A 17,829-nucleotide genomic window follows, 5' to 3' on the forward strand; every position below is an offset into this window, starting at 1 on the left:
ATAGAACTTAATACTACTTTTGTAACAATACATATAACACAACCGTCTTAATACTCGTTCTTCTAATTTTCATATTGCCAAATTGAAAATGCCGTGGGCATATGTGCATATATTGCCTCTTCAAAATTTTCATAGAAATGAAAACTGCGTTGTCAAACTGCTGAAGTGACAGCTTCTAGCTTACTATACATGGCAAACTAGATAGTATTCTATATTTAGTAAGCTATGAGCAATGTGGAGTCTCCACAGGCAATAGAACCGGCAATGCAGCTAGTATTCTATATATTCTATCCTGTAGAGATGCCCGGTAAGTTTCATTGCTTTGGTGGACGTCGTGTCGTGCGTGAGGCCGTAAGTTAACATCAATGATCGATTCCGTTAACATCGATGTTGCGATATTTTTCGTATGTGCTTTCAATCCCTATAGTAGATTAGATTCCCAGTAGTGTTGTGACTGATATACATATGATATATTGTGAGTATTGCTGAGAAACATAATGAATTTGGTAAATAATTGAACAAAAAATTTCTTCCAGATGGAGGAATACGCAAGAGAACCTTGTCCGTTCAGGATTGTTGATGATTGTGGAGGAGCTTTCGCAATGGGTTGCATAGGAGGTGGCATATTTCAAGCAATAAAGGGATTTCGAAATGCTCCATCTGGATTCAATAAGCGCATGGTAAATAGTGAAAATGTTATTGGTACATAATCGAGTTATTGTAGTGATTTTAAACTCTGTTTAGGGGAAACTAAATGGAATGTTCTCGGCAACGCCGAACAATTTTTTTTGATTGGAATACCACTGTTGGTGTTAATATTATACCCTTTAGCTGAAGATGAAGTAATAAACACATGCATCATAGCATAACACACAAGTACCCAGCTAGAACAGTGACGGCTACGTTACTTAGTGGGTCTATTATTACACGAGGCAACAAAAGTTGCTAATTCTCGCGCGATTCTCTTTTGCTGTCGCCCATTACCTTCACACCAGCGGCTTGTGTTGCGCAACTCTGTTCGAGTTTTTTTTTTCTCTTTCACTTTACTTTAACCCATTGTCGTTTCTTTTTCCTTATAGGTGTTTGGGCCACTCTATCACATATACAGTGGCGGACAAAAGTCTACATACACCCCCTGTTTTCTTCGATGTGAGAGTACAAAAAGTTTTTAGAAAAATGTATTTATACAGTTTTATTCTAATATTTATTATAATAGCAATTAACTAAAAAAATCCATTATTTAACATAAAACAACAAATTTATGGAAGAAAAACTCAAAAATTGCTTTGACAAAAGTCTACATACAGTTCAAATCTCATACTTTGTACATTGTTATATTAACAGTAAGGTAACGTTAGCCTTTTTCTTTTATTTCAATATGTTTATTGTTTGATATTTATTGAATTTAGTTGTGGTTTAAACACTTCAATAGCTATAATGGCTCCGTGAAATGAAATATCAATTGATGTAAGAAATTTGGTGATAAAAGAAAGAAAAGAAAAAAAATCATTTGGTGAAATTTCTTAAATTTTAAACTTGAGTCGAGCAACAGTACAGACAATTCTAAAAAACTTTAAAAATAATGGTTCCAACGAAAATAAACCGCGCAGTGGACCCCCAAAAAAACAATCTCGTAGATACGTCAGCCTGATTCTCAACGAAGTAGATCAAAATCCAAAAGTAAATGCTGCAAATATAGCCGAACGCATAGCGAGTACGTCACAAATGAGTATCCAACCAAGAGCAATAAGAAAAAACTCTAAACGATAACGGATTCCACAGTAGAACACCACGGAAGAAACCTTTTATTTCTGAAAAAATCGGAAAATTCGTTTAAAGTTCGCCAAAAAACACAAAGAAAAGGAAATGGATTTTTGGAAAAAAGTTTCATTTACAGATGATTCTAAATTCACTCTTTTTGGTAGTGATGAAAGTGCTAAAATTTGATGGAAAACTAACGCCACGCTTGAACCGAAGAACGTAGTATCAATTGTGAAGCTCGGTGGCGGCAGCGTAATGGTTTGGGCAGTTGTTGCGGCCTCTGGAGTTAGAAATTCGGACTTTATCGAAGGTGAAATGGACGGTTATAAGTATAAGTCTCTGTTGGAACATAATTTGAAGCCTTTGGTGGATAATTTAGGGCTCGGTTCCGGTTGGATATTTCAACAAGATAACGATCCGATGCATGCGGCGCAAATTGTCAAGGATTGGTTGCTTTATTATACTCCAAGTCAATTAAATACACCACCTCAAAGTCCAAATATGAATATTATTGAACATGTCTGGGAGGATTTTGGAGCGTAGAATTAGAAAGAACCAAATTTCTAGCTCTGCTCTACTCTAAGAGCGCATATTGGGACCTTGGAACAATATTACATCTGCAGCGTTGACAAATTTTGCAGAATCAATGCCACGGCGTCTTCAAGCAGTTACAGATGCCAATGGGGACCCAACTAAATACTAAAACGTCTTAATAACTAGCATTTTGTAAAGTTTTTCGCACTAACTAAGATATTTTTGTACTGTATGTAGACTTTTGTCAACACAATATTTGAGTTTTTATTCCATAAATTTGTAGTTTTATATTAATTAACGGATTTTTTAAGTTTGTTGTTATTAGAAAGAAGATTAGAATAAAACTGTATCAACACATTTTTCTAAAAAGTTTTTGTACTCTCACATCGAAGAAAACAGGGGGTGTATGTAGACTTTTGTCCGCCACTGTATTAATCAGTTCTGACAATTAAGAAATACATTTTATGGTAAAGGTTCAGGAGAGCGGCTTTTCCGAAAACGTGCACCAATTTTCACGGGAAATGTCTTAAAATTCGTGTTTTTAATTCCAATTTACGAATATATATGGCGCGTTATCTATTTTTCTGTTTTTTTGCAATAAAAACAATAAAAAATATTTCGATTTTGCACAATATTCACGCTATAAATGGCATCACTGTTCGAAATTCAATTGAGAACTAGTGATACAAGCAGTGATCGGGTTCGAAATTCGAGACTATACAAGAATTGATAAAAATGAGAGATATATAATAGAAAAATATTATTAATTGGAAAAATAAAAATAAATTAAAATATCGATATTCTCAATATTCGAGTTTGAAAGAAAATTGGTAAAAATGAGAAATACACAATAGAAAAATAATAATAATTGGGAAAATATAAATAAATTAAAATATCGATACTCTCAAAATTTGAGGCTGATCGAGAATTGGTAAAAATGAGAAATACATAATAGGAAAATTCTTCTTCTTTCTGCAATAATAATGAATTATAAATTTTCCTATTATGTATTTCTCATTTTTACCAATTCTCGATCAGCCTCAAATTTTGAGAATATCGATAATTCGAAAACGATCATGAATCAATAGTGGCCATTCGCATTTACAACAGCTTTGCCATAATTTCGAACATACCTTGCCATTTTCGTTGAAGTGTAGTGATTGTAAAGTTTTTCATATTTTTATAAAAATAACAAAAAAACCTATTTATCTTATTGATTAACGAAAGAACATCAATAAATACGTGAATATAACTTATAGAAAGTATAATTTCAACATCCAAAGACGTGTAAAGTGCAAAAGTGAATTTTTGATTTCGGGAAATACGATGTTTTTTGATAAAAACAAAGAAAATACTGATTTTAAAGGCACGCGCCTAACATATTCGTAAATTAGAACTAAAAACGAGTAATTTAAGACCTTTCCCGTGGAAATTGGTGTACGTTTTCGGAAAAGCCGCTCTCCTGAACCTTTACCCATTTTATTTATAATTCAAAATTAAAACAAAGATTATATGACAGACTTTCACATACATACATATATCACCCTTTTCACTATCGTCTGAATCAATTTGTATGGCTTTCTCCATACATTTCACAATATCTTTAATTAATTCGATTTTTTCGTCATACTCCATTTTCTAAAATAATTATATTACATTAGGGTCGGCTTTAGTATACGATCCCACGATTTCAGGGTTAAAAGTGGTATGGTTAGATAATTGTTGCCGCCGCAAACTTATAGTTTTCGAGATATTTGCATTTAAAGTTGAAAATTTTGCAAATTTTATCTTGCAATTTCTCGATTTCTAGTAATTATTTATTTCATATTATGCACTTTTTATGCACTTATACTTCATTACATTGTTTCTACATATTTATTTTTTAGTATTTATTTAGTTATTTGCTTAAAATAAGCATTTTATATTTTACACAAATTTCATTACATGCACAATAACAAAAGTATTCCGTGTTGACAGATAATAAGTGTTGCCATAATTACACATTTATCAAACGAATAAAAGTGAATCAAAATGAATAAAAAATAAGATTATACCCCAAATACATAAATCATTGCCCCTTTTCTTCATACATCATAATTTTTCATCGGGCAGGCCACCAACGCAAAAAGGAGTTTTACTCAAAAAAAAAAATCCGTCACACCCCGATGTTGGATCGTCCAGTGTTATTTTTTTTTTGAATCGCGGCCGAAGGCCGCCAACGCAAAAAGGAGTTTTACTCAAAAAAAATCCGACACCCCGGTGTTGGATCGGCCAGGGTTATATTTTTGAAGCGCGGCCGAAGGCCGCCAACGCAAAAAGGACTTTTTCTCAAAAAAAACCTGACACACCCCGGTGTTGGATCGGCCAGGGCTATTTTTTTTTGAAGCGCGGCCGAAGGCCGCCAATGCAGAAAGAAGTGGGACGCGAATGGACTAATGTTTACCCTGTTTTACCTTTGTTGTGTTGCAAATAATCATTATGATCCTTTTATTAAATTATTAGATTAAACATACTTATACGCCTTAAAACTTTTCTTATTACAATGGAAAATTTATTTCAGATGGTATTTGTTTTCTGCGTTTGAGTTTTTATATCCATTCTTATTCGTTTGATAAATGTGTAATTATGGCAACACTTAATATCTGTAAACACGGAATACTTTTGTTATTGAGCATGGAATGAAAATTGCGTAAAATATAAAATGCTTATTTTAAGCAAATAACTAAATAGTTACTAAAAAATAAATATGTAGAAACAATGTAATGAAGTATAAGTGCATAAAAAGTGCATAATATGAAATAAATAATTACTAGAAATCGAGAAATTGCAAGATAAAATTTGCAAAATTTTCAACTTTAAATGCAAATATCTCGAAAACTATAAGTTTGCGGCGGCAACAATTATATATTTTCTTAATCTGGAGCATCAGCCCTATTCAACCATATCACTTTTAACCCTGAAATCGTGGGATCGTATACTAAAGTTTCCCCTTATATTATGTATATATGTATACATATTTGCAAATTACTTGCCAAAAGATGAAATAAAATTTTTTAAATATATTCAAAATATTAATTTCAAAAAAATATACTGAAATGCAACTATGTACTACGAAAGAAAGAACACGAATGCCGAAAAACGTCGCAGCGAACTGTTACGAATAAGAACACAAAGCGAGTTGCTGAACACTGGGAACTCGGCGCGATTCTCCTCTCCTCGTCGCCCCCCTCGCCTATAAACTAAGAGTTGCCGCAACAAAAGTTGCCGTGTGTAATAGGCGAGTGACATGCAGGTAACGCGTGCCAGTTTAATTGTCACACTTTTCTATCATTTTCTTAAGAGTGAATCAAAAAAGCTCCCAAAACTTTTGTGTACATGTGATTTTTTTATCACATTCTCGCTCACATATTTTCTGCCGTGATAAAACTATGTACTTATTTCTCACACTTTCGTTAAATTTAAGACAAATCGACAAAACTGCTTTCAGGAAAGCGTGGCGGTGCATTCCATATTAGCGTAGTGGGCAAACCACTCGCTTACCATTTCCTCAGTCTAGAGTTCGAAACGCGAAATATTTTTTTTTAAATTAAAATGTTTATATTAATTTCGGGTTGGGTTTAGTATCGCGCCGGTTAGTTTTGGCTCACTGTACCTAAACGAGAGAACCAAATTGAAAATTTTAAACACGCATCTACATATGCTTAAATTATCGAACTTTAACCCTTAAATGCATGGTTTTTCCTTTTTAAATACCAAGTGTGTATTTGTAAGTGGCGCGCCCAGCTGTCAAATTATTAAAATTAAAAAGTGAAATGTCATATCATGAAAGTTTGCGTTCAAAAACCAACACAGATATTTTTAGCACTTAATAAAAGTAAAAAGTACTGTGTTTGAGTTACCGTTTAGAAATTATGTAAGGAAGAAAACACTGATGTATATATACATCATCATGCATTTAAGGGTTAAGCACAATTCCGATTTATTTGGCGCCGCGATTTGAAGGTACCGTTGGAAAGAGGAAGTCCTCCTGATTAAAAAACATAGGGTTATAGGGTCCGCAAACGCTTAGTTTAGGAGATATTCGTCCTTAAAGTTCAAAAATTCGCAAAATTGGACCATTTCAAGGAGCTATTTCACCACATTAAACACACTTTTTTCACATTTTTCACTTCAAATTAATTAAATTGCACAATAATCTTTTAAATAAATCTACGGGTAAAATTTAGAATAGCATCCCCGAATTTCGAGGATAAAATGGGTATCACTGGAAAGGTGACGTTCTCCAGATCACGAAAATATACATATATATATAGTTGCCGCTGACTTATAGTTTTAAAGATATTTGCATTTAAAGCTGAAAAATTGACAACTTTTACATTGATAATTTGTCGGCGCCGCGTTTCAAAAAAAAATAACCATGGCAGCACTTTTCTTATTGTGCAAATGCAGAGAATTTAACTAAAATAAAATAATTAAAATAAAGCTTTATTTACAACAAATATTTAAAAAATTAATATACAGAAACGTTATAGTGAAGTGTTAGTATGTGAAAAGTACATAATATAAGTGAAAAAGTTATTCCCAATGTACGAATTATCAAAGTAAAAGTTGTCAATTTTTCAACTTTAAATGCAAATATCTTTAAAACTATAAGTCAGCGGCAACTACATATATATATATATTTTCGTGATCTGGAGAACGTCAACTTTCCAGCGATACACATTTTATTCCCGAAATCCGGGGATGCTATTCTAAATCCCAGCCAAATCTACATTTTACACTTTTAGCAGGTTTTTTACCTAAAAAATCTTTTTTTTTTTAAATCACATTTTACACTTGTTTGAACCTCATTTGTTTACCAAAAATTACGACGAAATGGAGCGCTGCCATGTGATGATACGGTAATTCGCTGAAATTCCTTTTTCGCAAAAATTCCTCTATTCATGCATATGGATATTTTCTTTTTTCAATTTATTAAGCAAATAAGTAATATTATATACATGTATTAGTAATATTATATAATAATATTATATGTATATATGTACATATCAGAGGCCTGCACGATTAAGGTAGGCATCGTACGATTACGTTACTAAGTAACACTTCTGACGATTACCACGATGCGAAGGTAACATTGCGCATCGGCATCGCGGCATCGTGGTACCGTACGATTACTATCTGGTATCGTCAATGGCAATTGAAACGCTATAGTCTTACATGATGTTAATTCGTTGCTGGCTCGACAACGACTGAACGATAGAGCAGAGCCGCTCAAAATAATGCGCAATTTATTTACCAACGCATACAATCACACATTTGATATCTGCTAGCGTATGATTGTGTGCGCGCGCTTGCTTAGTACACTGAGTGAAATCGTGCTATTTGGTTATTTTGTTATTAAAAATTTAGAAAAAAATAAAAAATTATGGTTTTTGATTAAAAAAGCAATTAAGAACAACAATAATTTTAAGTTAATTTTTTTAACTTTCCATGATTTTTTCCATATCGACGTCAAGATCGTAAGTTTTGATTCTCATTAAGTCCTCTATATGCTTATTCGAAACTGAATTCCTGTATTTCGAGTGTATTTTTGACGCTGGCAGAATTAGCGTCATAGCGTACATGCTTCGACTGCATTTGCTTGCCTATACTCCGAGTATAGGCATGAAAAATTTTGAGCGGCTCTGCGATAGAGCGTAAGCGTACGTGTGAAGTTAGTTTCCACAATTGTTCTAAGAAATGCCGACCACTGGTAACATGTTAGTAATCGGCGATGCCCGCGATGCCCGCGATGCCGATACCCTCGATGCCGATGCCCACGATGCCAAAGTACCGTTACGTAGCGTGTACTCGCCGCATCGGCATCGCCGCTTGCTAACATGTTACTTTTTTAATTACTCGTGCAGGACTCTGGTACATACAGTGGCGGACAAAAGTCTACATACACCCCCTGTTTTCTTCGATGTGAGAGTACAAAAACTTTTTAGAAAAATGTGTTGATACAGTTTTATTCTAATCTTCTTTCTAATAACAACAAACTTAAAAAATCCATTAATTAATATAAAACTACAAATTTATGGAATAAAAACTCAAATATTGTGTTGACAAAAGTCTACATACAGTACAAAAATATCTTAGTTCAGTGCGAAAAACTGTAAAAAATGCTAGTTATTAAGACGTTTTAGTATTTAGTTGGGTCCCCATTGGTATCTATAACTGCTTGAAGACGCCGTGGCATTGATTCTGCTAAATTTGTCAACGCTGCAAATGTAATGCTGTTCCAAGGTCCCAATATGCGCTCTTAGAGTAGAGCAGAGCTAGAAATTTGGTTCTTTCTAATTCTACGCTCCAAAATCTCCCATACATGTTCAATAATATTCATATTTGGACTTTGAGGTGGTGTATTTAATTCACTTGGAGTATAATAATGCAACCAATCCTTGACAATTTGCGCCGCATGCATCGGATCGTTATCTTGTTGAAATATCCAACCGGAACCGAGCCCTAAATTATCCACCAAAGGCCTCAAATTATGTTCCAACAGAGACTAAGTATAAGTACCGTCCATTTCATCTTCAATAAAGTCCAACTTTCTAACTCCAGAGGCCGCAACAGCTCCCCAAACCATTACGCTGCCGCCACCGAGCTTCACAATTTTATACTACGTTCTTCGGTTCAAGCGTGGCGTTAGTTTTCCTTCAAATTTTAGCCCTTTCATCACTACCAAAAAGGGTGAATTTAGAATCATCTGTAAATGAAACTTTTTTCCAAAAATCCATTTCCTTTTCTTTGTGTTTTTTGGCGAACTTTAAACGAAGTTTCCGGTTTTTTCAGAAATAAAAGGTTTCTTCCGTGGTGTTCTACTGTGGAATCCGTTATCGTTTAGAGTTTTTTTTTATTGTTTTTGGTTGGATACTCATTTGTGATGTACTTACTACGCGTTCGGCTATATTTGGAGCATTTACTTTTGGATTTTGGTCTACTTCGTTGGGAATCAGGCTGACGTCTCTACGAGATTGTTTTTTTGGGCGTCCACTGCGCGGTTTATTTTCGTTGGAACCATTATTTTTAAAGTTTTTTAGAATTGTCTGTACTGTTGCTCGACTCAAGTTAAAAATTTTAGAAATTTCACCATATGATTTTTTTTCTTTTCTTTCTTTTATCACCAAATTTCTTACATCAATTGATATTTCATTTCGCGGAGCCATTATAGCTATTGAAATGTTTAAACCACAACTAAATTCAATAAATATCAAACAATAAACATATTGAAATAAAAGAAAAAGGCTAACGTTACCTTACTGTTAATATTGCAATGTACAAAGTAGGAGATTAGAACTGTATGTAGACTTTTGTCAAAGCAATTTTTGAGTTTTTCTTCCATAAATTTGTTGTTTTATGTTAAATAATGATTTTTTTTAGTTAATTGTTATTATAATAGATATTAGAATAAAACTGTATCAACACATTTTTCTAAAAAGTTTTTGTACTCTCACATCGAAGAAAAGAGGGGGTGTATGTAGACTTTTGTCCGCCACTGTATATATAAGTATTATATAATAATATTACGTAATAAAGTGTACTGTATACAGTACAGTACGAAAACTCATATTTTAATTAGAATAATATATGTATATATCGTCGCCTAAAATACAAACCGATGTATCATCAAAAATAAATGGAAATCGCTGACAGATATAATAACCAAAATTTATCAATTTTATAACGAAAACTTAAATTTTATTTCAATATTGGATATAAAGTGGTTATATTTTTTGGTTATTATGCAGTCATCTTCTTCTTTACTGGCGTAGACACCGCTTACGCGATTATAGCCGAGTCAACAATAGCGCGCCAGTCGTTTCTTCTCTTCGCTACGTGGCGCCAATTGTACATTCCAAGCGAAGCCAGGTCCTTCTCCACTTGGTCCTTCCAACGGAGTGGATGTCTTCCTCTTCCTCTGCTTCCCGCGGCGGGTACTGCGTCGAATACTTTCAGAGCCGGAGTGTTTTCATCCATCCGGACAACATGACCTAGCCGTCTGAAAAACAACAAAGCGGCAGGGGCCGATGGATTGCCGGCCGAGCTATTCAAATACGGCGGCGAAGAGCTGATAAAGTGCATGCATCAGCTTCTTTGCAAAATATGGTCGGACGAAAGCATGCCCAACGATTGGAATTTAAGTGTGCTATGCCCAATCCATAAAAAAGGAGACCCCACAATCTGCGCCAACTACCGTGGGATTAGCCTCCTCAACATCGCATATAAGGTTCTGTCGAACGTATTGTGTGAAAGATTAAAGCCCACCGTCAACAAGCTGATTGGACCTTATCAGTGTGGCTTCAGACCTGGTAAATCAACAACCGACCAGATATTCACCATGCGCCAAATCTTGGAAAAGACCCGTGAAAGGAGAATCGACACTCACCACCTATTCGTCGATTTCAAAACTGCTTTCGACAGCACGAAAAGGAGCTGCCTTTATGCCGCGATGTCTGAATTTGGTATCCCCGCAAAATTAATACGGCTGTGTAAACTGGCGTTGAGCAACACGAAAAGCTCCGTCAGGGTCGGGAAGGACCTCTCCGAGCCGCCGTATTTGAATAGCTCGGCCGGCAATCCATCGGCCCCTGCCGCTTTGTTGTTTTTCAGTCGGGCAATTGCTATTCGAACTTCTTCATGGTCGGGCAATGGAACGCCTGCTCCATCGTCATCGATTGGGGTATCGGGCTCGCCTTCTCCTGGTGTTGTGCGTACACAGCCATTCAGCAGGCTGGAGAAGTGTTCCCTCCATAATTTAAGTGTGCTCTGGGCATCGGTGGCTAGATCACCTTGGGGGGTTCTACAGGAGTATGCTCCGGTCTTGATACCTTCGGTATCTATCCGATCCCGCACGTGTTGTGGTCGATCGTATCTTTGCGAGGTAAGCTGTCTGTTTTCTCTCCGCTGCGTCACAGCACACCTCATCGTACCAGCTATTCTTTTGCATTTTCCAAAAACCCATGGTTTCGGTTGCAGCTGTACGTAAGGAGCTTGAAATCCCACCACGTCCCACAGTTCCCTTATACCGAGTTGTTGACGAGTGCCCTCAGAGAGCAGGAGTGCAAGTCGAGTAGAAAATCATTCGAGTATCTGTTGTGATTGCAGCTTCTCGACGTCGAACCTTCCTTGTGTTTGTTGGCGTGCGTTTTGTGCTGCACAGAGGCGGGTGCGAATCTTGGCTGCAACAATATAGTGGTCCCAGTCGATGTTAGGACCTCGGAGCGCACGCACATCTAAAACACTGGAGACGTGTCTTCCGTCTATCACAACATGATCGATCTGGTTGGTAGTTTTTCGATCCGGAGACAGCCAGGTAGCTTGATGGATTTTCTTATGCTGGAATCTAGTACTACAGATAACCATATTTCGGGCCCCGGCGAAGTCGATCAGCCTCAACCCATTTGGGGATGTTTCCTCGTGGAGGCTGAATTTACCGACCGTAGTGCCAAAGATACCTTCTTTGCCCACCCTGGCGTTGAAGTCGCCAAGCACGATTTTGACATCGTGGCGGGGGCATCTCTCATAAGTGCGCTCCAAGCACTCATAAAAGGCATCTTTGGTCACATCGTCCTTCTCTTCCGTCGAGGCGTGGGCGCAAATCAGCGATATGTTGAAGAACCTCGCTTTGATGCGGATTGTGGCTAGACGTTCATTCACCGGAGTGAATGATAGTACTCGGCGACGGAGTCTCTCTCCCACCACGAATCCAACACCAAACTTGCGCTCCTTTATATAGGCACTGTAGTAGATGTCACAAGGACCTACTCGTCTCTGTCCTTGTCCCGTCCATCGCATTTCTTGGACGGCGGTGATGTCAGCCTTTATTTTCACGAGGACATCAACCAGCTGGGCAGCGGCACCTTCCCAATTAAGGGACCGGACATTCCAGGTGCATGCCCTTAGTTCGTAGTCCTTATTTCGTTTGCCATGGTCGTCATCAAAAGGGGGGTCTCTCATCCGAGGCTTATAGTTGATTTTCATTGGAGGTGTTTTTTTACGTGGCGGGTCCCAAACCCAGCGCACAATTATGCAGTCATATTGAAACAAAATTTGAGTTTTGGATATAAAGTAGTTACAGTGTGCGACAAAACTAAAGCACGGAATCTACCTTGTCGGTTTTTAACCGAATAAAATCATAAAATAGGCATTACATGATGTTTTATTGATTTGTATTATTAGTTCATGTATTCTTCTTTGAAAATTAGTAAAAATTAAACAAATTAACTTATTGAAATATTATATAAAATTAAATATCTGAAGAACTTCAAAAATCTGGTGCGACAAAACTAAAGCACATAGCCAATAATTCATATTAATTGCACATTAATTGTTTGTTTAACGGTTTTTAATGATCAAAAAATGTTGAATATGTGTAGTTATTAGCTAAATAGAAATATATTAGTGCATATTCAGTTTCAGTTCGTTATTCAAAATGATTGGTTGTATATTAAAGTAAAAGATATATCAATGGCTCGAAATAACTATTCTGTTCATTTTAGTAAAAAATTTTTTAAGGATTTTAAGAAAAGAGAATCGGTTTTGACTATTGCAAAAGAGTTTGGAATAAATCATTCTATTGTTTCCCGAACATTTAGCCGATTTCGCAAATAAAGCTCTTTGGTTACAGCGCATAGAGGTAGACGGCCACGGAAAGCAACCAAACGAGAGGATAAGGAAGTCATTCGGGCAATAAAAAATTACCCTTTTATATCGGCAATATCTATTGTAAGACAATTACGGTTAAATATATTACAGAGCTCCATACAACGTCGAGCTGTCCATGGGGGGTTTTCATGCTACCTGTAGTAAGTTAGTGCAAAAAAGCCGTAGTATTTATTTAAAGAACAGACTGGCGCGATTGGAATATGTGAGGATGCACATAGATTGAACGATAACCAAATGGTAAACTGTACTTTTTTCTGGCGAACTGAAGTTTAATATCAAAGATTGAGATGGGCTGAAGCTGGTAGGCAGACCGAAGGGACTACGCCTACATCAGCGCTATAAAACAAGCGCGGTGAAACATGGTGGAGACAATGTACTAGTGTGGGGTTGTTTTCCAGAGAATGGAATTGGGCCAATTCATTATATAAACAGTACATTGGGCAAATGCAAGCATAAAAATAATTTTCAGAATATTATGCTGCCGCATGTTGCAGAAGAAATGGTTTTAAAATGGAGTTATCAACATGACAACGACCAGAAACATACTGCTATTTGTGTAAAACAGTGGTTTGTTGATAACAGACGTGAGAATTGTAAAAATAAGGCCGTTTTATACATACAAGTAAAGGTAGCATGGAAAAGCATTTCCTGCGACACATAAAATAAATTAATTGAGCCCATGCCTCGCCGATGTCCACCTGTATTGAAAAATAAGGGATACGCAACCAAATATTGAAAGACATACATTTTTCAATCATAAAACCCTTTCGTGCTTTAGTTTTGTCGCACACTGTATATATTTTGGTTATTATGCACTCAATCTCATATTTTAAATATAATAATATATATATTGTCACCTAAAATACAAAGCAATGCATCATCAAAAATAAATGGAAATCGCTGACAGATATAAAACCAAAATTTACCATTTTATAACGAAAACTTAAATTTTGAGTGCATGATAACCATAAATTATAACCACTTTATAACAAAAAGTCAATATATATTTTTTTCAACACAGAAAGGGGTACTACGCGAAAGTACTTCAGTCACCCCGGATATTCGCTCGGCCAGGGTTATTTTTTTAGAGCGCGGCCGAAGGCCGCCAACGCAGAAAGGAGTACTATGCGAAAGTACTTCAGTCACCCGGGTATTCGCGCGGCCAGGGTTATTTTTCTAGAGCGCGGCCGAAGGCCGCCAACGCAGAAAGGAGTACTAGGCAAAAGTACTTCAGTCACCACGGGTATTCGCTCGACCAGGGTTATATTTTTAAAGCGCGGCCGAAGGCCGCCAACGCAGAAAGGAGTACTATGCGAAAGTACTTCAGTCACCCCGGGTATTCGCTCGGGTCATTTTTATCAGGGTTATTTTTTTAGAGCGCGGCCGAAGGCTGCGAACGCAGAAAGGAGTACTATGCGAAAGGACTTCAGTCACTCCGGGTATTCGCTCGGCCAGGGTTATTTTTTTAGAGCGCGGCCGAAGGCTGCGAACGCAGAAAGGAGTACTACGCGAAAGTTCTTCAGCCACCCCGGGTATTCGTTCGTAATATTATAATATTATCACAGGATTTTACTTATCTGTGTTTATTAAATATAAATCACATATTATTCATATATTCATATATGCATGTATCACTACATATTATAAAACAAAGTCACTTTTTCTGTCCTTATGTCCCCTTAAATGTTTAAATCTTGAAAACTAAGCAACTGATTTTGATGCGGTTTTTTTTAATAGATAGATTGGTTAAAGGGGAAGGTTTATGTCATTATAATGTGAAGAAATATATAAAGGAGGCGTGGCACTCGGACAAAATGTGGTAAAAAACCGTACATTTTTTGTTTACACAGCCATACATCATAAAAGAATCCACCGATTAAAATGAAACTTACTTGAAGTTAATCTTTGAAATATTTGCTTTCGTTCTGCATCAAAAAAAATAGTTGATTCATTTCTTATTTAACCAAAATTGTTTAAACAAGAGCACGATTTTTTCCAAAAAAAAAAACTGTTTGTGTGTTTGTTCGCTGTCAACCGAATGAAACATTAGAAGTTATGTGGGAATCTCACCCCACCTCATTCGTGTTGAATTAGACCGTATGGAGAAGATGTATTGATTCCCCGAATCCCTATGATACCATCGGATTTACCATTCCAATTTAAACGTTTACAATTTCCGGTAAAGACATCTTTTGTAATGACCATTAATAAATCGCAGGGTCAAACTTTCAACGTTGCAGGCTTAGATTTGAGTTGACTTGACTGTCTTTCACATGGCCCACTGTATGTCGCTCTTTCAAGAGTAACCTCAAGAGAAAACATGTTTGTATTGTCTAATGACAAGAAAGCTGTGAACGTTGTATATAAAGACATTCTGTAATATATTAATTGTTGTTGTAAAAATAAAATAAATATGTTAAAATGCAAAAAAATGTAGGGTATGAATTTAGATATTCCAAAGATAGCAAGGAAATCTTCATGGTATAAAGAAAGGGGGTTTTACTCCAAATGTAACGCGTGCGGGCCACGGGCAGTAATGAATAAATCAAAACTACAGGATCGATTTTAATCATTTTTTCAGTGAGTGACATAGACCTTATATTTTATTTCCGTGCGAAGCCGGGCGGGTTGCTAGTAATAGTATATGCAAAAGTGTTCACATATTCAATTTTAGCTTGAAAAATCTTCTTTATAGTTTTTTTTATAATTAATAAAGAAATAGAATCACTCGAAAGTACAAACAAAGAAAACGCTGTGAAACCCTGAAAAATCCTTCATTTTCGGTTTTTAAGGTGTGGCAATGCTGGTTTTCCTTGTAAATATAAGCGCTCTAAACTTTTCAGCCATTAATTTGACAAGTGATTTTTAAATTACTAAATTTAGTTGAAAAATTGCAAAATAAATGTGAGTTTATTTCAATGCTTACAGTGTATATTTGAATATACATAGTAAAAAACGTGAAAAAAATTAGTGAAACATGAAGAAATAACATATGTTCCTAGTGCAAATTTTTGAATTTTTAAACTTGAATATTTCAAAAAATATTAGTTAATTTTATGTTATTCTTGGATATTCCTCCTCTGGAGAAGCTCCCCTATCCGTACATACCCCATTTATACGGAAATTAGGTTTTTTACCCCTCCGCCAAAGTAATCGGAATCGTGCCGAACTTTATTTTAAAACCTATTTTATAAAAATCGGTTCACAAATTTTTCCACAAATTCACTTTAAAAAATGCTATTTTTTGCAAATTTCTAAATATATGCTAGTGTATTTTCATCTGTTGTGCATTGTACGAAACCAATTATGGATACATTTTCACTCACATAAATTACTTATGAATTATAAAAACCACTAGTAATGTTTTTAATTACTTTGGATTGTTAATTTCTTTGTAAATCTTTACATAAAATACACCTTTTTCTGCATTGAGTTCAATAATGAGAAAAACCAAAATGACTGCCTAATTTGAACTGTCAAATTACCGAGAAAGCACGAACAAAAGGGAATAAATTAAACCCACTTAGCAATAAATGTATGAAGTGAATGCGAAAAGGTGTTCAATGCTAAAATACTGTGGATGGCGTAGCCGGTGTTGGATCGACCAGGGTTATTTTTTTAGAGCGCGGCCGAAGGCCGGCAACGCAGAAAGGAGTACTACACGAAAGTACATCGGTCACCCCGGGTATTCGCTCGACCAGGGTTATCGGGATCGAGTTTACCATCCCTACTGGCAGCCATCGGGGCACATATAAAACCTCCGCACAATAACCACCACAAAAAAAAATGATTTTTTTTCCATGTAATTTATATGGGAAACAGAAAATTTGAAATAGGCACCTTTTAATATTAATATTAAGAGCTCATATTTTGAGTGACTTTTTTTTACACATTTTCGAAAGTTTTGAGCCTGTTTTTCAGTTGAAAAAGAAGGTTGCCTCTAAATGGCACACTCTAATGTATATACTAAATTTACCATATAATATGTTAGATGCCAGTAGAAATTTCGATAGGGGTTGTTTCCCTCCTCTACCGTCCCAGTTACACAAAAACAAAAATTCGTCAGTGTATATATGTCTCAGCACATCATGTAAATTATCTGAATTTCCCTTTGTTTTTAAAATAAATTGTTTCTGTAAATTGAAAATATTTAGCAAAAGTTTAAATAATATTTATTGAAAAAAAATGTATACATTACTAACCGTTGCAGTAGCAAATTCCTCGCATTTCAGTTTCTCGTCCATTTCCAATGCTGCAGCTATCGTTGTTATTGGTAGCGTGGAGGCAACTTCGGTTTGCATACTATCTATTTCTTCACCAGTCAGTCGGCATACTGAATGGTGAATTTCTAATTAAAACCTTACATTCGCGCACAGTTTTTTGTTGGGCCATTTCTTCGCTTTTATGAATTGTCTTTTATGTATGTATGCAGTTAGAGGATACAATAACAAAACAATACGTTCTCTATATTGATGAATACTTATAGAACAATATAAACTTACATTTTCTTTCATATAGCTGTCCATCTTTTTCTCCATATTGAATACTCTTGTCGTCAATACTTCTAATTGTGCAGAAATAGTTTTTAACATATTAAAAACTTCTGAAAAAAGTTATAAACATATTAGAGAACAATACATTTTAGAAAAGTATTGGATTACCATTTCCATCCACAGCCAAATTGTTTTCATTTCATTTTGCCTCTGAGTTGTAGCAACCAGAAACATCAAATTTTTTGCGCTTCAATGTCAGTTGTTCTACATTAACAAATGTGTACAAATAAAGTGAAAACTAAAACGACAAATTTACATGTACATACATTTTACA

General features: G+C 35.7%; 1 protein-coding gene and 1 long non-coding RNA gene across 4 annotated transcripts in view; one reads left to right on the forward strand and one right to left on the reverse strand.

The window, feature by feature from the left end:
* Positions 1-313: 313 nt before the first annotated feature.
* Positions 314-17,829, forward strand: part of LOC125776645 (mitochondrial import inner membrane translocase subunit Tim17-B) — a 106,239-nt gene continuing 88,723 nt past the window's right edge. The window contains exons 1-2 of one of the 3 annotated variants that reach the window (XM_049450110.1): positions 314-475; positions 537-680. In XM_049450110.1, the coding sequence (XP_049306067.1) occupies positions 537-680 (144 nt within the window). In that variant the 5' untranslated portion in view covers positions 314-475. Of the gene's footprint in view, positions 476-536; positions 681-744; positions 17,666-17,829 lie in introns of those variants that run through there. The other 2 variants (XM_049450109.1, XM_049450107.1) reach the window with 2 other exon arrangements.
* Positions 16,998-17,824, reverse strand: LOC125776801 (uncharacterized). The gene is made up of 3 exons (XR_007421974.1): positions 17,664-17,824; positions 17,205-17,605; positions 16,998-17,135 (listed from the first exon to the last, which is right to left on the reverse strand). It is a non-coding gene; the product is annotated as an uncharacterized LOC125776801 (long non-coding RNA).

Source organism: Bactrocera dorsalis, chromosome 2 (assembly GCF_023373825.1).
Source record: "Bactrocera dorsalis isolate Fly_Bdor chromosome 2, ASM2337382v1, whole genome shotgun sequence".
Taxonomy (NCBI): domain Eukaryota; kingdom Metazoa; phylum Arthropoda; class Insecta; order Diptera; family Tephritidae; genus Bactrocera; species Bactrocera dorsalis.